The sequence below is a fragment of the Rhineura floridana genome, chromosome 17 (assembly GCF_030035675.1).
Source record: "Rhineura floridana isolate rRhiFlo1 chromosome 17, rRhiFlo1.hap2, whole genome shotgun sequence".
Classification (NCBI taxonomy): Eukaryota; Metazoa; Chordata; class Lepidosauria; order Squamata; family Rhineuridae; genus Rhineura; species Rhineura floridana.
This window is the reverse complement of record NC_084496.1, coordinates 7,249,172-7,272,230: the sequence shown is the minus strand read 5'-3', so window position 1 is coordinate 7,272,230 and position 23,059 is coordinate 7,249,172. Positions and strand designations below refer to the sequence as shown.

Below are 23,059 nucleotides of genomic sequence, written 5' to 3'. Positions count from 1 at the left end.
ATGCCAGAAAAAAAAAGACATTGTGTAACGTGTGAATGGTGTCGTCAATGTCAGTTAACTTTATGTCTGTTAACTTGTGCAGCCATTTCACATTCTTTACTAATTTATGTATCCCAGACAAAAAAGACTGATTCTTGGTGCCACATGCACATTACAACAGAGTGTATCTCTGGGAGACCAACTTCTGTATCATTTCCTGCTGTCTTTTCTCAGTCAACCAAATATTAATCAGGATCTTGAATATCTCTTTACTACGATGAATATGTGCCTCCACCTAGTCCACTTCGTAAATCACAGGGATTTGATTCTTTTGAAACTAGAAGATGACATGAGGGAACTGCACTGAGATGTGGAAGAGTTAAGATGTGTCCATTCTAATGCTAAATTTATTGCTTCCTTTTAGCACTCTATAGTTGTTGCCTTTCATTTTAAAAGAAGCTGTTGGCTGCTAATACTAAAATTCTTAACAGTTAATCCAATCCCCTGTTACAACTCCACTTGGGCTGATCATGCTGAAAACAACATCAGAAGAGTTGGCGTGCCCGCGGGAAGACCTCAGCATAGCAAGGAAGGAAGAGTTGCGCAAACTGCTCCTGGATCAGGTTCAGACTGTTCTTGGGCTTCTCACAGGTTAGTGGAAACAGTAGTGGTGTGGTTGTGAAGGGTGCCGCATCCCTCAGGGTGGCTTTTTTCTTTAGCAATACAGTAGGGCCCCGCTTTACAGCGATTCGCTTATGCGACAGCTTTCAATTAGGGAAAGTCCCCACATTAAGGCGCTTGTTCCGCTTTTACGGCGTTTTTTTAACGTCACGTGCCATTTTGACATCATTTTCGCGCAATGCACCCCATTATCTTCAATGGGTTCCGCTTTACGGCGATTTCCGCTTTACGGCAGCAGTCTGGAACAGAACCTGCCGCATAAGCGAGGCCCACCTGTAATGGACTTGTATTTGAAGAACTGACCTTTAAGGAGTATCACGGGCTGGTGAAACTGACAGCGATGAGCTGAAATTCAGTATCGATGCACACGTTAGTTTTGTTCTTCCAGAATCTAATAGGGTTTGGATAGGTTCATACACTTTCTTCAGGTATTCACTTCTGAATGTATGAAGGGATCTATGGGAATGCATGTGGCTCGTTCTGTCACCTCAGTGACATCGCGTGCATTTATGACGTTTCTAAGTCAGCATGCAGTTGGCGGACTGAAGGGGGGGCACCTTCCTCATACAAAAAGGTTTCCAAAACGGGGACGGAAACCCAGATTGGCCAGGGTTCCTGTCCCCATGTTGGAAATCTTTTGTGCGATGAAAGTGGCCCCTTCAGACCTGGCCAATGCACGCCTGCTAAGGAGTATTGCTGGCATGCTTGAAATCGCTTGTTGCCACAGGGCCTTGTGTGTGTGTGTGTGTGTTCAGCAGCGAATATCTGAAGAGGGCTAATGTCCTCGACATTAACTTTAGCCAATGACGATAATGATGATGCAGTTTAATACAGCGATAGAAAACTTGGGGACTGTGTTGCATTCCTTTGAGGAGGGATATGGTCATGGGAGCCACATACCAACAGTGGGAGGGACCAAAGCCAAAAGTGCTGTGCTGGGCTCCTACTGGGAGGAAGGGTGGGATAGAAATCTAATAAGTAAACAAATAAAAGTGGGCAGGACACTCCGTTGTTGCTGATACGCAAGCTCCCTTCCCCCACATTCTCACACCATCGCCGGGACCATGCTTCCTTCCCGTTCTTGGGGTTCAGCAGGGAACCCCAGTGAATTAGCAAAGCAGGAAAAGAGTGATCTTTTCTTCCCTTGGCAAAGTGCTGCTGAGTGACCCCTCCCTCTGCACAGTTCATTGAAGGTTCAGGGGGCTTCCCTTGGCACTGGTGGCTTAAGGTGGCAGCCGTTCTCTGCCCACACCACTGGCAATGCCCCAGAAGGTGAATTGGGGACATTGTCAGAAACAAAGGCGGCAGCGGCGGCAGCTGGGAACCATTAAGTGCATTTTATTATTATTAAAAAGTATTTCAAGGGTGGGGTACTGGAGCCCTGAGAGGCACCCAGGACTGCAAAGTCCTGGTGCCAGTTCCATTAGAAGGAAAGGCTGTCTCAGACATTTTTTTCATCAAATCTGAACATTCGTGCCAATAATTAGAGTTCTCTCTTAAGATAACTTTCTTCAAAAAGGATACTGAAGTTTTAATAAAACCTGGATCAGGGATTCCCTAGCAGTAGTCTGTGAGCTTCATTCAGGTGGTCTGTGGCATGTCTGTGAATTTGTAGTTGAAGTAGGAGATGGCACAGCCATTGTGTTAAATATTCATATTTTTTTTATTCCTCCTTTTCTTTCTTATATTGCCTTTTCTTGTATTACAATCTGAATTCTGTGGAGTGCGATATTTTAAATTATTTTAATACAATAAAATACAGTATATGAGAAATAAAAGAAGCAATGAAATTTCAATTAAAAATCATACAGCCCAGTGCATTACAATGACTACAACAGGGAGAAAAATCATTAACTGGTTTGCCGAGACCGTCAGCGGCTTGTGGGGGGGAAAGTTTGGGAACCACTAACCTAGATGTATTTATATCTTATTTCTGATGGCCTTGCTTACTAAAAATCTAAATCTAAATAACCCTGAACTTAGGACCACAGTAGTCCTGCTTAAATCATCAGTTTTGCTTTCAGAAATCATGCTAACTCTTAACTCGAGTGGACCTCTTCAGAAAGTAAATTACTGAGCTGAGAAACAGTTGCTTTGTGTGTGCACTTTCACCATTCGTAGCTGATAATTCAAAAGCACTTTCAAGAACTTTGTTTTGGTTGAATTGTGAGTCCCTGGTGGGGTAAAGCTCATGACTTCCTTTGCCTTCAAATTGCAGCACAATTCTGAATTCTTATTAGTGCCTAAAGCAAGTGACCCTGAACCCTCTGCTGCAACACGTGTACAGACCTAAATGTTTGAAAGGACACTGAGAAATGCCTTGAGTTCTTCAGACAGAGTTGGAATACTGATGTTTTTCTTGGGTTTACATGGAATCGGTGCTTAATGTGGTGAAATGGGGACACATCTGCAATTGTGGGGGATTTTGCTCTTCTTTCTTGATAGGTATTTTGGAAAGCATCTGGGATAAATACAGTGTTACTGCTGCCACTCCACCGCCATCTCCGACTTCGGGAGAAAGTGGTAAGGTTTGAGCCAGTCCCAATCTGCTTCTTATCCATATCGCTAGTGACTTCTATACCTCGATGATAAACTCTGGGTTAAGGATTAGCTATGCAGGGAAGAAATACCAGAGGGTGACATCCATTTTTTTTTAAAAAAAATAACTTTACTCAAGTTGTATAGGAGCTATTTAGTGCATTACCTCTTTACACTGTGGTTCCTGGCATGCGATCATTGCTCTGGTTCCTGGCTGGAAAAAGAACCTTGTTGTAGATTCCTCTCTTGCTGTGTCCCCAGGGCTTCTGACACTTATCCCAACAATGTGGCGAGCCACCCTGCAGCAACACTCTTTGCTGCTTTGGGTAATGTCGGAATGGACCCTTCTGATGACATGCATTAAGTCATCCCATTCTTGGCAAATGGGGCATCCATAATGCTTAGGAGTGCCTGCCAGAATATGTTAATTTATATTTGCTGAAGCACCTATCTCATTGTCACAAATGATGGCACTTTAATCTGAGAAGCTGTTGAGGGCTGTAAATTACACAAAAAGGGCTTCTGTCTGGCATTTACAGTTCCATTTTAATTAAGGGGCACGTAAAGTTCACTTCAAAGAACATGAGATGTATTGCAGTTTAGCTGACATAACAAAAATACCTCATCTCTCTAAATAAATTCTGTCCAGGCTAATTCATGACTTAGAGTAAATGGGAACAAGCTTGGCAGGCTCCTGTGTACTTGGTTAAACTTCAGCATAAACGAGGAAATCAAGGGGGAGTGGCTACTCAGAACATACAACTGGAAAGTGATGCTTCATCAGGGGACTTCATTCTGCAGATGCGGGCTGTTAAATTTCAAGAAGATTCAGAAATTTGAGAGGGTTGGGAATCTCTGTCTGATCCCCTGCATGTAGATGCCTGTGAGCAGCTTGCTGTAAGCCACAGATGAGAGTTTTAATCTTTAAAGTCACGGACAGGAAGTGAAAGTAAAACATTGCGGTTGAGTTTTGTGAGTTGAGTGTTGGGAGGTCCCCAGTTCAGACCTTGCTTCAATGGGAACCTTGACTAGGTAGACTTTACGCAAGCCACAGTCTCTCTACCCTCATATTCTGAACTATAAAGATGATAATACTCACCCAATTTGGTGGTGGTGTTAGGATCACTAAGAGAAAACATGTGAACTGTGGACGGGCCATAGCTTAGCGGTAGAGAATCTGCCATGCATGTGGAAGCTCACAGGTTGAATCCATGGCATCTCCAGGCAGGGCTGGGAGAGACCCCTGCCTGAAACCCTGGAGAGCTGCTGCCAGTCAGTGTAGACAGTACTGAGCTAGATGGACCAGTGGATCTGACTCAGCATAAGGCAGCTTCCTATGCTTCTAGCAGCTTTGAACAATCAAGGGTACTTATGTGCGTGTTAAGAGATCTGGCTTGCTGTAGTGGGTAGAATTTGGGACTAATGCCTGGCCTTTGAGATCAGAGCTCAAATTCCCCTCAGCAATGAAGCTCGCCGTGTGATCTTGGACCAGTCACTATCTTGTCACTTAACCTACCTCACAGGGATGGGTCGAGGGGGGGAAAAGACAAGTTTGTTGAAATAGAGGATGGGGTTCCCTTGTTAAGAATCTCAAGTGATAGAAATATGAATAATGTTCATATTTCACTTTATGATTTGCTTATGTTGCTTCATAGAAGAACATGCATATTTTATTTATCACACTCCACCCCCCAAAATGGAGTGCTCTTCCCTCTCCCATGGGTGAAGCAGCAACTATTGGCCGCTTCAGAAGTCTTGTAAGGTCACACCTTTCCGCCCAGGCTTTCCCTGACCCATAAGATCAGGACCTGTTTTTTATGTTTGCATTTCCTGAATTCTTGTGTTAATTTTTATATGCTTTTATGCTACTACTTTACTGATTTTTACTTTATGTTTTGTTTTATTGAAGTTTGTTTTTTAATGTTCTTCATTGCTTAGATTTTAACATATTCAGCAGTTAATAAATGCTTTTAAATAAATAAACTATACCCTAGTATTTATGTTTATACACACACTCTCTCTCTCTTCTTTCAAATGGATGTGGACAAGAAACATGCATACTGCCATGAGCTCCTTGGAGGAAAGGTGGGAGAAAATATAGTAGGTGATAGATCCTGACCACAGCTTACTAGATCTGCATTTCCTGGATTGTGTTCTTACCCTGTACGAAAATGCCCCCAAACTCTGCACAACGAAAAGCTTAATTGTGGTCCATATGTAAATTTCTACAAAGTAGACTTGGTTGTTTGTTTTTTTGTCTCCCAGGTGACCTTTTAAGTAGCCTGTTGCAGAGTCCCAGCGCGGCCAAATTATTGAACCAGCCAATCCCTGTCCTTGACACGGAGAGCGAGTATATTTGTTCCCTGGCATTAGAGTGCCTAGTCCACCTCTTCAGCTGGATCCCTCTGTCCACAAGCATCACCCCTTCCCTCCTCACTACCATATTCCATTTTGCCCGCTTTGGCTGCGACACCCGGGCCAGGAAGATGTCCTCCATCAATGGCAGCAGCCAGAACTCTGTCTTGAATCAAGAGCGGGTCCGGCTCGGGGTGCTTGCCATGTCTTGCATCAATGAACTTATGTCAAAGAACTGTGTGCCTGTGGAGTTTGAGGAGTACTTGTTGCGGATGTTCCAGCAGACGTTCTACCTCCTGCAGAAGGTTACGAAGGAGAACAATGCCCACACGGTGAAGAGCCGCCTAGAGGACCTGGATGAGAGGTAAGGGAGAACCAGCACCGCTAAAAACAGATAGCGTTGACCTTTCTGTTTTTCTGCCAGATTGTCTTTACTGACTTCTTGTTACGCATGGTGTGTTTAATCGCCTTTTTTTCAGAGTCCTCTGACGAAGGAGGAAGGGTGGGCAAGTAGGTGTACCCAGGTACGTTGGTTGTGGGAGACTGACGTTGCAAAGCGATTGTGGTGTTCTGTGCTTCTTCCTCCTCCCCCTCATTCATTACAGTTTGACTGCAGGTCTGAGGGTTGTACAAGATCTGAATTTGCCTTCGTTCGGTTGTTGCTGAAAGCAGCCGAAGAGGTGTAGCGAGGTAAAGGAGTGTTTCTGTTCTACTTGGCATCTCCTGTCGCATTCTAAAAGGTGTGGGTGGAAGACTCCAGGTTCTGAGGGGGAAGGGAGTAGTAACCATAGGCATGAAACCTACATCACCTACACAAGAGTTAGGGTTTGGTTTTGATCTTTGTAGCTTTTGAGAGTTGTGATGACTCGTGCCGTTGAACCAGCTATGCAAAATGTGCTCCAAAGTCAAATTCTGTTTCTTTTTTGTTCCTTTTAAAAAAATACTATTTTTTTTTTTGAAAGAGTGGTAACCCTGGACAGGATGCTTTGCTGATTTTAGGTTTTCGCAGAAATGTACTAAGAAGCCTTTAGGGCTGCTTTTGCCTACTGCATTTGACAAGAAGAATAAAGCAAAGAGAAAAGTACCTTGCCTTTCTAGAAGAGCTGTTCAAATGGAAATTGGCTGGGATGATTATAGGATGCAACATTCCGTGAATCATATTCCTGCCAGGGTAGGGATTCAAGAGCTCCGTTGGTACAACTGTCAGTAAAATTTGTTTCTGCAACTGAATGTTCCTGGAAGGCTAAAGTGGGGAAAAAAAGCTATAAATCGACTCTAGCTTATGTTTTCCTTCGAGAGGGTTGATTTTTCTCAGGCTGTGAGCATCTTGGGGACACAATTCCTGGTCTTCTCTTCAGTTGCTCATCCTAATCTCTTACCTAATATAGGATCCTTCCTTTCCAGTATACACTTCTACTGTGAAGGGAAAATAGTGCAAAATGTCTGCTAGGTCCTGCTTGTCCCTGTAGCAACCAAGCTGTGCTATTTGTCATTATCAATGTGGATGAGCTGGATTGAAAACCAGCTGTGAGCAGGCCTGTCAAAACTCCTTCATATTGGTGGAAATCTTCCAGCTGCATCTTTCTGTCCTATCCTTTTCTCATTCGCTTTGTAAAATTTTCCCTGCTCCTTGCTTCATACCACCACTACCACCACCACCACCATCCAGCTCTCTGTGCTTCAGAAGCAGGCGCTGATATAGGAAGCTGGTTATTGCAGTGCTATTGAAAGCATGAATTGGGCGATCTGATTAAAATCTCAGTTCTGAGTTTGAATTTACTTGGTGCTCTTCTCACATCTGATACTTGGAGAACCGCAGTGCTGGTCTACCTTACAGGGCAGATTGAAGGATTACCAGGATAATGTACATGAAGCATGTTTTTTTTTTGGTAAATATTTTTAATTGATTTTAAAGATATAACAATAACATGGTACAATCAGATTCAAAATTTCTGTGATACAACTTGTAATACCATTACAATAATTCATGCCCACTTAATAAAGTGAGTCATAAATAATAAACAACCCCCCATCAGTTGTGCCCCCCCCCTGAAACGGCAATGGCAAGAACACAGGAATATAAAGCAACAGTAATAAACTGAAACAGAAGTCGATGTCAACTGTAAATGTAAGACTGGAAATTTTGATTTTGAACTTCCAAAAACATCACATAACCCCAGATTACCGAGGAGGAAGTGGCATCATGCATGCCAAATGCTGGCATAATGAGATGGGAGATCCTGACCTTGTGTTTGATGAATATATTTCACAAAAGAATACCATATCTGTACAGATTTGTCTTTTTTGGAGATCCCTGTGCCACTCTCAGTTTTGCTGTTAGTTTTTCCATAAAAGCGAGAAACCATACTTCTTGATACCAGTAACGGAGGGTGACACCTTTTAAATCTCTCCAGTGTTCAGCCCTGTGAGCCTTGCCACCATTAGATACCCAATAAATATTTTTATTGTACATGAAGAATGTACATGAAGCACTTAAAATAAATGTTTGGTAAATAACTAGTTATTACTGTTATAATCGTGACTCTCTTACAGAGGCACTTTAGCTAAAATCTTTAAAGATGTCCAGGGTCTGTGAGTGTTGTACACCGAGGAACTCTTAAGTTCTGTGGTGTAGGGGGGAAAAATACAACTGAAGGAATTTGAATGTCTGTCTTTATTTTGCAATATCCTTTTAATTAGCTTCTGCTCTTCCAAAATTAAAGGGTTTTGTGGGGTCTAACAGTGCAATTGTTCTGCTTTCAGGTGTGAGGATTTAACTAGAATGGGATTGGAGCACCTGTGCCCCCCAACCCCCAGATGTTTTTGGGCTCCCAGCTAGCAGGGCCAATGGTCAGAGGTGATAGGAGCTGGAGTCCCTGGACTAGAATGTCTCTTCAGCGGAGAACAGCTTTGTTTTTGTCTCTGCTGTATCAGCTCTGTGTTCTGTCGCAATTAAATGGTTCTACAGTAGAAAATATTGGCCATGATCCAAACAGTGATTATTTGGTTTTGAGAGCAGCACCTCCCTCCCCGCCCCCCACAAAACCCCCATCATGCCCTATCAACACCAGCTTTGAAAGTCCTTTCGGTTTCAAAATTAGTATGGCATAGTGGGCTGTGGTTTGAGATACACAAGACATTCCTCTCCTGGGCCTGAAGGGCTAGTTATATAGAATCATACGAGTTGGAAGGGGCTTTGTAGGCCATCGAGTCCAACCCCCTGCTCACAGCAGGAAATCCACAGCTAGAGCATCTCCCGCAGACAGCCGTCCAGCCTCTACTTGAAGACATCCAGTGAAGGGGATCCCACCACCTCCCTAGGCAGTCGGTTCCATTGCCGAACCACTCTTACTGTCAAGAAGTTCCTTCTAATATCCTTCTAATATGGATCATGGATCCTGGTCATTGTCCAGTGCCTAAATAAGTTTCAGTGTGCCTCCACATTTTAGTACAACTCTTTGCCGATCCAGTATTGTCTCAACTTACATAAGTGATGGTAAAATATGTAAAGCACTGGGGGGGGTGTTCTTAGCTGATGTTTTAACAGAAGCTAAAGTCGCTTTTGACGAGAGTATCTCTTTCTGCTGTGTTTCAGGTAATAATGGAATGAAGGGTTGCCCGCCATGTAGGTAATTGTTGTAGGGATTTAATTTAATTGTTTACAAAATGGCTACAAAGTGCATTATTTAATGAGATAAGTGAATGTCAATATTTCAGTGCTATTGTTGCTTCCGGCAATATCCGCATTCACTCCATCAGGCTTCCTCTTGTCTTTCTCTTGCAGTTATATAGAGAAGTTTACTGACTTTCTGCGCCTCTTTGTGAGTGTCCACTTGAGGAGGATTGAGTCGTACTCCCAGTTCCCTGTGGTTGAATTCCTGGCGTTGCTGTTCAAGTATACGTTTCATCAGGTACAGCACTGGAACGTGACTTCTGCTTAATTCGGTTTTGTTCAGAGCTGATTATCCACTGCAGTATATCAAAGGTGTTTCTTGTAAGCTCAGAGGTTCCACATGGAGACTACTGAGTGGCTTTCACTGTTTTCGAATTAAAATGGTCTTCTTACATTTCAAAATACCAGCACTCTTGGGCTCCAGATTGGCCACTGAACGCCCTGTGTGTATATTTAAGCAGTCTGGCATACCTGGATAGAATATATCTGATACCAAGCAACATGGGGCCTTTGCTGAGATCAAATCTGATTTATTTATTTATTATTATTTTAGTAGAGAAGAGTTGGTTTCCAGTAAAATAGGAAACAAAAGGCAAATGTTATTTTAAACTCTTAAAAATTGTCCATTAAAGAGTAGTCATTTTATAGCCATTTTTACCTCACTCTTCAGCCGAAAAGGTTCCCAGGGTGGCTTACAAAATACTAATAAAAACAACAAACAAAACAGTCCCTGCCTGCAGGCTTACAGCCTAAAGGACACAACTGAGTACCTCTTACTTGAACCAGCTTGTTTTTAAAATGCAAGGTGCAAGCTTTTGAGCTACACAGAATCTTTCAGGCTTCTTCAAAGAAAAGGAGGGTGGAGAGGGGATAGGAGATTTCTGTGCCAAGATGAGTGTTTGCATATCTTCTGTCTCTGAAGCATTTTTTTCTATAAGGTGGTAGTGGTAGTGGGCAGGAATTTAGAACAAAGCCTAAATAAATTAAAATAGAACATAATTGGCAAGATTTCAAATTCACACATACACACCAGACTCACTCTTCAAACCTCTAGGGATTCTCGGAGCAACTCACCTTGAAAATATTAATTAAAAGGGCAAATAAAATTCGGACAGGGCACGACACAAACACTAGCAGAACAAATACGGGCTTTTTGGTGTGGCACCCCATGCTTGGAATCGCCTCTATGGGAAAGCCCACCTAGTGCCTTTGGGCACTAGACGAAACCTTTATAACATGCTTAAGCCTTCAGAATGTTTTATTTTAAAGTAGAGGTCTATATCGTCCCCTCTATAGAGATGAGCTTTTTTGAATGTCAGGGGAAACAACAGGTGTGGAGAGGAGGTGGGGATGGATAAGGCGGTTCGGTTCACTGGGAAGGTCCTAAGTGGGGATTTGAAGGGAAGCAAGGAAGAGAAGAGAAGGCTCTGGGGACTATAGAGTGGCCATTACAATTCTGCCTCTCCAAACACGGTGTGTGCTGCTGTTCACGACTTGTGTGTTGACTTCCATATTTCAGCCTACCCATGAAGGTTACTTTTCCTGCTTAGACATCTGGATGCTCTTCTTGGACTACTTAACCAGCAAGATAAAGAGTCGTCTAGCTGATAAAGAAGCAGTTCTCAACAGGTAGGCAAAATGGATTGAGGTCATGTGGTGAAATATCCCTTGCTCATACGAGTAGTGGTTTTTCCTGCTGCTTCCTTCACTGTCGGTATTTGAAGACTGCAGCGGCTTTATTAAAGGCTCACACTGTTGGTAGCAAGGTGGGAACAGAAGACTGGTATGCAAGTGCAGCAGAAGGAAGTGCCCAAGTGGACTGTCCCATTCTGTGTAGGTGGGAGATATTTTTGAATACTTCCCCACATAAATAAAAATCCATCAAGTTTTTTTAAAACTCTCTAAAGTTAAAAATAAAACTAGCATGCAAGGGATAGTAGATCTAGTTCAACCTGTTTCCTGCTGTGCTAGCTTTTTACTTTCAGACTTTTTCCCCCACAAGAGAGTATTCAAAAAAAGTGACACGCTCTCTAAAGATAAGAGGGTATCGTCCATTTTGCCACCTCATACTGTGGTTTATGTAGATCAGGCCCAAACAAAACTCTTCGTAACACTTTCATCCCAAATCTAACTGTCTTGGATTTTGGAGAGCTGCAGCCAAAAATTATTAGCTGTTCATAGAGCAAGTACCAAACCTTGATTTTGCTACTTGTAACCGTACAAGAAGTATGAAGTTGCATCATTATTTCTGGGAGTGCGCTTTTTAGTACAACTCTTACAGTAGTCATATGGACAGGAAGTTATACAGCAAATGTGTACATGTGAGCATAAGTGTGGTTATACCACAGGAACAACATTTGAGGCTTCCTGTCCAGTGCAGTTTAAACTTGTTATTTATTCAACAGCCATGTACCAATCATCTAGTCTGGATGTGTCTGTGAGCCTCCCAATTCAGCGGGCTGCCTGGCTGACCCTTTTCTGTGCCCTCACTCTGTTTGCTTAAGATAGAGGACTAATTTGCAAATTATGCTTTCTCCTGCAATTGTCTGCAGGAAGGGAGTGAGAGCAAGCCTCAGGTTTGCATGCTCAGTCCCCTTACTGCAAGGGGAAACAAGTGACCAAAAGCATATCTTGACTCTCCCAGACTTGGGGAAGGCTGCATGTTCAAATAACCACAGGATATCTCCTTCAGTAGTTCATTTGTCGCCATACTGAGAAGAGAGTGAGAGGGAGCAAGAAAAGCTGTCCACAAGCCTCCCCAGAAGGGGTGGAGGAAAATCAATCTCCAGCTTGTTCACTTGTGTTTTGCCTTTGCTGTTCCTCATTACATTTTTCATACGAAAGAATAATAGGACAGCAAGTACTTCCTGCAACTTGTCATGTCACTGTTGGAGCTGATGTCAATCTGAACTCACTGGTGTGTTGCATATTTTAAGTTTTGCAACTAGGAAGTCTCGTGGGAAAATAGACCTGACTTCTGCATTTGTACAGGCGGTAAATACCTCACTTCTCAGAAGAGCATTCTTTGAATGAAGTCATACCTGTAGATGCTGGAACGGTTTTTGTGGTTTTGTAGGAAAGGGCATGAATTTCTAAAGCCATTTTGGCATATAAGCAGTGTATAAATTAGGGGTGGGGGGAAAACTTTGATTCAGTTCGCATTTAAAGCAGAATTTATCAACTTCGAACTTTCCAAAACGAGATGAGAACCGAATTACACTTATTCAAGTTTTGTAAGGGAGTTCTCCAACCGAAGAATGTTTACAAAAATGCATATATTTGGGGGAAGTGTACATAAAAATATTAGTGAAAATAACATACACAAAAGCATTATATCAGGAGAAATTTCTTGCAAAATTGGATATGTTAATCAAAACTGCATACAAAAATATGTGTGAGGAGAAATTTGCACTAAAATGCAGAAGGATTTTCATGAGGATTTTTTTTACAAAAAAAATGCAAATTGCTGTAGAAATGTGGAGAACTGAATTTGCAGTTGGAAAAATTAGAAACTGAGAGGACTGAAATTGACAGATCCTTCCTTCCCTAATGTAAATCAATAAATTATGCATGATTGGGAGCTGTGCATTTTATAAAACAGCAACAGAACAAATCTCTGTACTTGGATAACTTAAATCCTACACTAGAAAAAGCAGACTTCTGCAACCTGTATGAATTAAACAAGTCAAACCAATTTTCATATTCTTTATTTACGGAATTTTTTGTTGCTGTGGGGAAGAATGGAGTGTGTTGCACGACACTGAAGATCCAGTTCAACCTCTGGCTTTTGAAATTTCACTGACACATTTGTATCTCTGAAGATAAAACCAAAGAGCTGAAAGTTTGCTTGCTTTTAAAAAGAGAAGCTAAGAATCTGAAGGTGCTGATATTATGATTATGGTACATCAGTGTTATAGACGAATCTCAAGTCAGAGGGAACACTCTTTGGAAATTCAGAAGAGAGAGCACTGCGGTCTCTCAAGCTTAAGATTCTCCCATGAAGCACTGGTCCTTAACCACGACATAATTGACTAGTAAAATGCATTCTTTGAGAGGCCTTGCTCCATCCTTAGACAGGTTCCTTGGTAGGGAGAAGACAGGAATAAAGAGAAACTAGGCAGTGTTTATATTCACAGAGCTGGAGATTAATTTTACGTAGTCTGCTAGGTTAAAAAAACAAGGCAGGTAAAGCGACCCAATTTGACTTCTGTTGGATTTTTCAAAAAAGCTTACTATACCATTTAACCTCCTGCATCGTTATCTTGCATTTTCCTCTCCCTTTTTTAAAAAATGGGCTGGAGTTCATCCTTGAAACACAGTATCGCCCTGAATATGTACGCGAACCTTCATTCCCATATTATTGGAGATGGTGTTGTGTTGCCTTGTGTTTTCTCTCGTCCTCTTAAAAATGGCTGTAGTGATGAAGCCAGGCCTGTGAGTATGCGGGATGAGCCAGCCCTCTAGAAAACAAGTGTGGAAGTGGAGCCTGGATCTTAGAATCCAAGATTTGCTGTCCTAATGTTCATATTCACTGTCTCTCTTTTATTTGTGAAATACCCTTCCTCCTGATCTGAACAGTGTCCTCTTTTCAAACAGCACCTGAAAGCCCATCTTTTTGAGATGGCATCAGAAGAATGAAGGGTGTGCAGGATAGTATTAAGGGAGAGAAGATGTATGGATGAGGTGCTGGGGCAGCTTGCCCCAACTTGGTGCAGCCCAGAAATTCTTGGGCTGCAGTTCCCATCATCCCTGACTATTGGCTGTTCTGGCTGGCTCTGATGGGAGTTGGAATCCAAAACCATGTGTGTTGCACTGGGTTAGAGAAGGCTGCAGGAGAGCATGTGCACACCTAGAGAACAGATTTCATCATGTAGAAAGAGATTCCTTTATCCCTTTCTGAATAGCTCAGGTGTCCTAAAATTTACATGAAATGTTGCTTTCTGCCAAGGCCTTTGTGAGCACTTCCCCTCTTGTACTTCATTGAGAAGCATTTTCTCTTGAATAAGGAAGCTGTGATTTCAGACCAAAAGATGATAAAACACCTTTTCCAGATGTTACCTAGGGATTTAAACATAATTAAACATTCTTAGTGTTCTTGATTCCAGTATCCACTCTGCTAAAAAGAAATCCAAGTTAGATTTTGTTTAATGCAAAATTGTATCAATCCCTTTGTTTAAAATGGTGTTTGTTCAAATGTCTCGCATACCATGCCCTTTTCTCTTGTATTGCATTTAAAGCAATTTATACCTCGTCCTGTAGCCAAAAATACTCTCTGAGTGGCTTACAAAAAACTTTGCTTAGACTGTCCCACTCTTCAGGCTCACAATCTAAAAAAGGCACGGCACACAAGGAGAATGGAATGGGAGGGAAGAAGAAAAAGCAAACTCAGGCACAAGTTCTTAAAGTTGCAGTCCTTACAGCACAATGATATGGTTCTGTACCTGCACATTCTGGCTATCTAGAACAGCAGCAACTCCTTGGTGATGTCAGTAGCAGTTCTGGCTCTCTTGCCTTTGATACAAGAGCAGTTCCTCCCTGAAAGCACACTCTTCTCCTCCTCCCCCTCCCCATTCAGATCCAGAAGCAGAGCCGGTGGCAATGTCCGTCATACAGTTATTTCCTCAGACAGCTGATTTGATGACAAAATCCTCACGGGAGGGGGCTTGATGGAGTTGTTCTTTTTGCTGTTAGCCTTTTCCCCCATTTTTTTTTTGGTTCTTGTTGTATTTCCTCTCTTCTAAATGTGTATTTGCAAAACCATTACTGAAGTGGCACGCTTGAACTCGTTTAGAGGAGTTGCAACCTAGGTTTTACGATAAAATGATAGGTTATGGACAGTTCTTCTGAAGGGAGTACAAGAATGGAAGCGCCTTAACATGCAATGCTTCGGTAGGTGATCGGTGAACCACACTAAACCTACCACAGTTTCCCTCTTCCCCCCTCCCTACCTGGCTGGTTCACACATGCATGTTAGTAGCTCATCTGTAACTTCAGGCAATGCCGTGAATGTGTGCCATCGCAGATTAGCTGCTGCAGATGGAACTTTTGCTTATCTCCTGATGTCAGTTATTGTTCTCTGGAGGCAATTCACACATTCAGATGCAAGCCAATACAGAGGAAGTGATTGAGATGCAGGTGTCAGCTGGGCCATTGTTCCATCCTGTCTCTGCTGTGGGCAGTGGCTGCTGTTGCCCAGGTCTTACGTTTTCTTCTAATATTGTACAAGGGTAATGTGGCTGGCATTTGGGCCCCAGAAGCTACTGTGTGGGAGTTGGGAAACCTCTACAGAAGCAGCAGCAGTTCAGAGTATGTGTTGGCCATCTCTCCAGTTCAAGCAACGCTGCTGTAACTTCCCACTGACTGCCGTTTCCTTCCATAATGCCTCCAAGTTTTATCTGTGTTTTTTGCTCTTTCACAGGTATGAAGACGCCCTGGTTCTGCTGCTGACGGAGGTGTTGAATCGAATACAGTTCAGGTACAACCAGGCCCAGTTGGAAGAGCTGGATGACGAGACGCTGGATGATGATGTAAGAAGCAGAGGATTGTGGACATGAAATTATAACAGCTGTGAATGTCAGTCTAGAAAACTGCATGTTTCATCGGTGGAGGAATGTGCAGAATTGCACAGCTAAAGTATTTAAGGCTAACAGATTCCTGATGCTCTCTTAATCTCTTTGTACCACCCTCCAGTGTCTTGTGCCTTGTAACCCTAAAGGTTGGATGTCATATGCAGCATAGAAATTATGCAGTGTTAAGCCCAAGATCCTTTTGTAGATACTGGCTGAATTTTTTCGAACAGCGCCCTATGAAGGCTTGAAACCATCATCTCGAGTAAAACTGGGGTGTAGAAATCCATCACAGAACTGGATTCCATAGCAGGTTTTCCAGACACAGATATCTGTTCTGCTGAAGCAAAATGAGGCGGTAAAATGAACCTTACCACTTAAACTGCAATTAGGTGAAGTCATGTTTAAATCAACCAGTCTGTGGGAAAAGGCCCTGCAAGTAGAAAACAAGCAGAAAAGGTGTTGGGTGGGCTAGAACTTTTCTCCCAGTTATGCTAGTTGTTGTTTGTTTTTACTTGCAGACTTTTTTAAACGTTGGTAGAGCATTCAAAAATGACATTCCCCACTCATAGCATGAAGTGAAACAGCCCGCTCTACCATGTCAGGATACGTTCATCTCTTTTTTTTTCTGCACATGAAAACCGGTTTCAACAGCCCTGATATGAACATAAATGAAACAGCTGGTTCTGGTTTTTCTTTCCCACAGCAACAGACGGAGTGGCAGCGGTACTTACGCCAGAGCTTGGAAGTAGTGGCTAAAGTCATGGAGCTCCTGCCGACGCATGCCTTCTCGACACTGGTGAGTGGGCAGACGGAGTTTCAGATCTATGCTATCATTACTTCAAAAACCTGATTTTTGATGCAAGGTGTAGCAGGAATCCCAGGTAGTTAGACTTATTGCGTGTTCAGGGTTTTGTCCCCGCTGGTTGTGTACCCAGCGATGGTTCTGTTGTCCCAATATGAGCACGGTAGCCAGGCAAGTAGAAGGTGGTGAGAGAAAAGCTTTGAGTTTGAGGAGCACAGTCCTTTCTGACTTAGAATGGAAGCTTGTGTGGAAATGTTGTCCCTCTAGAGATGAACGTTGGTCATGGCAGGGAGGGTTCTGGGCCTTCACAGCATTGTTTGTATGCATGTGACAAAGATTCAGGCACGTGAGGAAATGAAGATGGGCTTCCTTTTTGGATAAGCAGAAGTATTTTTGTGGCTGGAAAACGTGGTTACATTCAAGCAGACAGGTGTAACATACATTTTGCAGTGTTGCATTCTCTGAACAACTCCCATCAGCTCCAGCAAGCATGGCCAACGGCCAGGGATGGTGGGACTTACAGTTCTGTAATATCTGAAAAGCACCATGTTGGATCCTCCTCTAGGCAAATGTAAGAGTAGCTCAGGGATAGGGAACCTTTGCCCTCCAGATGTTGCTGAGCTACAACTCCCATCATCTTTGGCCATTGGCCATGCGCCCTGGGGTGATGGGAGTTGGTGTCCAACATCATCTGGAGGGTGCCATGTTGGGTACCCCTGGTCCAGAGATAGGGCAGGCCACACTTTATTAGTAAAAGCATTTATATGTTGCTCCATCATAAAACATCAGGGAGGTGTACAGCAATATGAAAGTTTTAAAAATCAAGACTGGCTACTCAGGAAAATGTTGGAACAACTGCATAGGCCTGTTGTCATAAAAAAAAGTCTTCAAGAGACACCTGAAAGTCAAATGTGAGGATTTCTGCTGAATCTCTACTGGAAGACACTAAATGTGCAACTCCTGATTGAGGCCAGTCAGATCTCTGTAACACTTTGGAACACATTGGGTTGTATTCAGTTAAGTCCCACTTACTGTAGACCCACTGAAATGAATGAACCTGTTAGCCATGTCTGTTAGCTTAAGTGGGTCTACTCTGAGTAGCATTGAATACCGCCCATTGTGTGTCTGGCAACTTGCTCCTGCTCTTACTGACTAAAGAGAGGGGCCGTAGCTTTGTACAATGAAGGCCCCAGATTAAAACCCTGGCACTTGGCTGCAACCCTGGAGAGCTGCTGCTGGTCAGAGCAGACAGTGCTGAACTCAATGGACATGTAGTCTGACCTGCTATAAGGCAGCTTTCCTGTGATCTCCAGTAGGATTGGTGTTCTTCGAAGAACCACATCTGCCTACCTAAGAGTGTCAAAGTAGGTAGTGCTCTGTCAGCCACATGGGTGCTGACTGGAGAATAATCTACCCCTGATCCTAGTCATTGGCTTTCATCATCAGGAGTTATTTTTTGGTGCAGATTACGTCTGGGGGAAGCGTGGGGATGCGTACAGACAGCGTTCAACCTGCCCCTGTGAGAACACAGCGCTGGAAGAGAGCAGCGGTTTCTGTTGAATGGAAACCACTTTCTCCTCATTGAGTGAGGTACACTTCTCCCCCCATCAGCTGATGGACGGGTGGGAGCATGCCTTGCTTCAGCAAAGGAACAGTTCAGAGCCCACTTTAAGCTCTTGATTGTTCACGTATGATGTCAGATGGTGGGTGGGTGTGGCTTCCTGAAAATGGCCTCATGGGCTAAATGGGGAGGCCTGGTATACCAACTTTGGCCCGGGGGCAGAGGCTCCCCACCCTGGTTGATACAATCAGTTGTTGCACTGGAAGTGTTCCTTTCTTCCACTAATGATTTCTTATCAATGATTTCCGTCTTCTCTGCCATCTCTGCTTGCACAATCCATTCTTAAGATACTTCAGATTCCAAGGAAACTGATTATTCTCATGTGCCTGTTTCAATCATTGTGAAAAAATGTGAACAGCCAGAAATTAGCAGACAAAATAGGCTCAAGAATAAAAACTGCATTTCTTAACTTTAGTGAGTTGATCCATCTATATACCATGGGTTTGGCTTGAGCAATGGCTGGTAAAACTTTCAGAGTGGCTTATGGGGCAAAGGGAGGTGAAAAGGAATATGAACGCTTCTGGCCTTATTAGAAATACCAAATTATTTACATCACTGCTATAAAGCACTTTTCATATGTAAAATGTGCCCCGTTACTGTATCTGTTTATAAGGCCTCTGAGGGAGTAGGTTACTTATTGTATAGGCAAGCACCTAAGGCTAAGAGATTGCCTCTCGCCTGTTTGCAACCCAGTGGTAGAGATTTGATCCCGTGTCCTTTGGGTTCAAGGTTCGGATCTGTTCTGTCAACCTTTGCCCTTGGCAAAAGACTCTTTGTACAACTTTCCTGTAGTTATCGCCACATGGAAACGACAAAGTTGCCGCCCTGAGTTCCTACTGGGAGAAAGGGCACGATATAAAATAAATTAATAAATAAATAAAAGTGGTACGAGATAACTTTGCTAAAATAAAATTATCCAGTTAGAGATCAACTTTAAGCAAGACCTTTGCCCCTCCAGGTGTTGCTGAACTATAGCTCCCATCAGCCTCAGCAAGCTTGGCCAGGAGACAGGGATGATGGGAGTTGTAGTTCAGAAACATCTGGAGGGCCAAAGGTTACATGCACCTGCTTTAAGCTAAAAGGCCTAGCTAGAACAACCATGCAGTGTCAGCTTTGCCATATGACTCCTGGAAAAGACAGCCAAGGTATCTGATGATTTTCCTGATGTTTCCCATCGGCCTGCGCTGCTGCGAAGGTGCAACATAACCCTTCCCCAACTAACTAATGTGCCGAGTCCTTGTCTAGTGGGAGGAGATTAGCACTTAGAATTCCTTGGCATGAGACACTGTGCCTTACAGGGATTCCCTCCCCTGCCCCGTCTCCCCTTTCTTTCCGCTTCAGAGACCCAGCTCCTTGGTGCAGTTTGCCAACTGAGACGGTGCCTCCTTAAGCCATGCTGCGAATGTGTCTCTAGTAGCATGGTGTGTTTTTATATGCCTTGTTGTGGATCCTGTGAGGCTCTTCATATTTGCGAGCTGGTGTTGCTGCTTCTGTCCCAGATCCACATCAGCCTTTGACCCTTAGCCCCTACGCTACACCAACAGAACGGCAGCTATAAATGACGCCTGTATGGCAAAACAACGCGTGGTGCTACATGCATTGTTAACCAACACATCTGGATTTTTTTTAAGCAAAAAAATAAGGAGCAGGGGTGTAGTTTTATCAGCAGGGCTGGAACACACAGGGAAGGGAGGTTAATCCTTTCCTCCCTGATCACTATCCTGATAAAAATCCACCCCACTCTCAAAGCTACTTAAGCCTCAAGGAAAAATAACTCCCATTGCTGCCGCTGGAACTCTTTTTCTAAGGCTCCTCACCATAAATTGCCTGAGTAATCTTGAGCATGCTGCACTCACAACATAAGCCCTCCCGTTTATAACACGAAGGTAGTAATCGTTATGGAATTGTTTCATGGCTTTTTTCCTTTTGCTAAGGCTGACGCTGTTTCATCTCAATCGGTTTCATTTTGTGTATTCTTGTATGTCAGTTTTGCATGTAAGCTACCTTGGTGACCATGGTAGAAAGGTGAAGTACAAGTCTTTTACAGAAATTGACCACTGACCTACCTTTACAGGTGCTACCTATCTTTTTAGATTTTCCCAGTAATGTATGTGAAGCACTTTGAGCACTCGCATGCTTTATAAAGGCAGCTGAGGATGTTAATGTTAGCCATTGGGACCCATGCAGTTCTGCAAAGGTGCCATCTTGGTGTCTCTGAGGGCACTGTGGAACACACTCTGCTGGATCTGAGACAGCCCTTTAGGGAATAAGAACTGCTCTTCTAGAAAGAGAGGCTTCTTCCGATGGAGAATTGCTTTCCTGCAGTGCCCCTTTACCGTTTTTCATGCTGTACTCTGAAGCTTGTACTGAACTCAAACCCATTTTCACCATCAGTGTTCGTGAAAGGTTTTAGGTGACAATGAATTGTGCTGAGGCCCAGATTCTAAACAGCAGAAAAGCATGACATTTTCACTATATTTGATGACCTTGTGGTTACATTGTTGGCTATTTCCCCTCCTCAGTTTCCAGTTCTCCAAGAGAATTTAGATGTGTATCTGGGACTCCAACAGTTCATAGTCACTTCAGGGACAGGTAAGGCAAACTGCCAGCATCTGAAATTTCAGATATGTGTGCTGTTTCTATTGCTGCAATACTGTGCCATTCCACTAAATTGGCGTTCTCTAAATTGCCACTGAAAAACTGTTCCAACCTCTTGCTGATGCACAGTGACATAAACTTTTATGCTGTCATAAGCATCACAGTAGCTGAAACATGTTAACTCTATATGTTTAACCATATTACTATTGAAATATAAATGCTGTCCATAGTAAATATAGTTTTAGCTTTCACAAATATGGCTCATATGTGTGCTTTAAAAAGGTGATTTAACTTCCTGTGTACTTTGGTAATTTATATCAAATAAATTTGTAGGAGGAAGACACGAGGATTTATGTGCTTGCCCTTTAATAAAATTATCAAAGCAATTTACAGTAAAATTCCATTTAAAACACACAGTTCAGCTAAACATTCTGTTCGACACTGGGGAATTTATATCATGAGGTATCCCATTAATGGAAGTAAAATTAAAAAAAAAAAACTAGCAAGGCTGTAAAACTCAAGCAGTAGAAAGCAGCCGCCGCCTATAAAAGATTACAAAGCCTTGTGAAAATAAAAGGGCCTTTGCCTGTCACTAAAATAACACAGTGGTGTTGGGTGAGCCCCTCTATGGTGAGAGTGTTCCATAGTTGGGATGCCACCACCAGGAAGGCCTTCCCGCTAACCACCCACTCCTCTTCAGATAATGGGAGCAGCCATAGAAGGCCTTCTGCTAAAAGTGTTAGGATACAGACCACAGGTTTTGAAGGGCTTCAGACCTTAAAGCCAACCCTTTCAATTTGGTCCGGAAACTGACTGGGAGCCTGTGCAACTGACACAGCCCAGGCACAATGTGATCCTAGCATCCACACCAGTTAGTTGTCCAGCTGCTGCATTCTGCACTGTCTGCAGTTTCTGAGCCATCCTCAAAAGCAGCCCCGAGTAGAGCACATTACAGTAGTCTAGGCACGTAAAAGGTCATATTGGCAGGAAACTGACAACAAAATTTCAAATTACTTTTGACTCCTATTTAAATACAAGTTCCAAATCCCACTCTGTTTCCAAGAGGGTATGCTCTTCAACAGTAGATATTGGAAACAAGTGTTTACCGCACAACTCCTCTACAGTGGCATGTGAACTTGTTTCCTGCGCTGGCTGCTAAAAACATCTGCTTCTGACTCCTGTTTAAATTTCTGTTCTTGTTTGTGGTTAAATGGGGCCACTCTTTTCTGAAAAATATTTGAGCCTTTTGTGGGGGGAGGGAAGAGCTGCAAATGAAAGATCAGAACAGCAGTATCCCCTTTAACAATGCCTCTTCTTCAATGGCCTGATTTAACAATCTCACTAGCATTCAGCGCTTGAACTGCAAGGCAGCTAATATGAAGCAAAAGCATGTAATGTAATTACAGTAAATGTTTCATTTCCTGGTGAGCTAGCTGCATAATTAGATTTCTCATCTTGAGCACTTTGTGTATTACAAGGCTGTGGCTACAGACAATCTTTGTATTTAAACTCTAAAGTGCTTGTGCAGAACCCATGTATTCATTATTATTTATTTTATTTATTACATTTCTACCCCGCCTTTCTTTTCATGATTGGAACCCAAGGCAGCTTACATATGGTTCCCAGGCAGTCTCCCATCCAGGCACTGACCAGTCCTGACCCTTACGTGCCTCCAGACCATGTAATTTGCGCCTGTTAGCAGAAGACCTTCTGTTCAGATCTTCCCTGGCACTTTTATGCCGAGTGCCTCCTGCTGTCATTTCAGGTCACCGGCTGAACGTCACAGCAGAGAACGACTGCAGGCGATTGCACTGCTCCCTGCGGGACCTCAGCTCCTTGCTCCAAGCCGTTGGCCGGCTAGCCGAGTACTTCACGGGGGACATGTTTGCTGCGAGGTTCAGTGATGCTCTCACCGTAGTGGAGAGGTGGGCAGAATGACACCCTTGTCGTGTTAGATTCTAGGGCAGGCCTCTGAATAGCTGCTGGCACTTCAGCCCCGGCCACTGTCTGATGCGATGATCCTGTGCACTCGTAAGATAATGTTGTTGGGGTCGATTCATAGACCACTTAATGCTGAGATGGCTTCTAAGTGGTTAACAAATCATAAAAACCAATTGCATGACGCTGTTAAAATACAGAATAATAAGAAATACACCACCATTTAAATACTTAGTAAAAAAAATCCCTTTAAAATATAAGGGTTGTATCTAACAAAGTTTTACTCAGAGTATACCCAGTGAAAT

General features: G+C 43.1%; 1 protein-coding gene across 2 annotated transcripts in view; it reads left to right on the top strand.

Annotated features, from left to right (window-relative positions):
- Window positions 1–23,059, top strand: part of XPO6 (exportin 6) — a 61,127-nt gene that overhangs the window by 17,942 nt on the left and 20,126 nt on the right. Inside the window, exons 5-13 of one of the 2 annotated variants that reach the window (XM_061599257.1) lie at window positions 471–630; window positions 3,106–3,183; window positions 5,464–5,917; window positions 9,338–9,464; window positions 10,746–10,855; window positions 15,645–15,753; window positions 16,499–16,591; window positions 20,741–20,810; window positions 22,582–22,741. In XM_061599257.1, the coding sequence (XP_061455241.1) occupies window positions 471–630; window positions 3,106–3,183; window positions 5,464–5,917; window positions 9,338–9,464; window positions 10,746–10,855; window positions 15,645–15,753; window positions 16,499–16,591; window positions 20,741–20,810; window positions 22,582–22,741 (1,361 nt within the window). The remainder of the gene's footprint in view (window positions 1–470; window positions 631–3,105; window positions 3,184–5,463; window positions 5,918–9,337; window positions 9,465–10,745; window positions 10,856–15,644; window positions 15,754–16,498; window positions 16,592–20,740; window positions 20,811–22,581; window positions 22,742–23,059) is intronic. The other variant, XM_061599258.1, reaches the window with a different exon arrangement.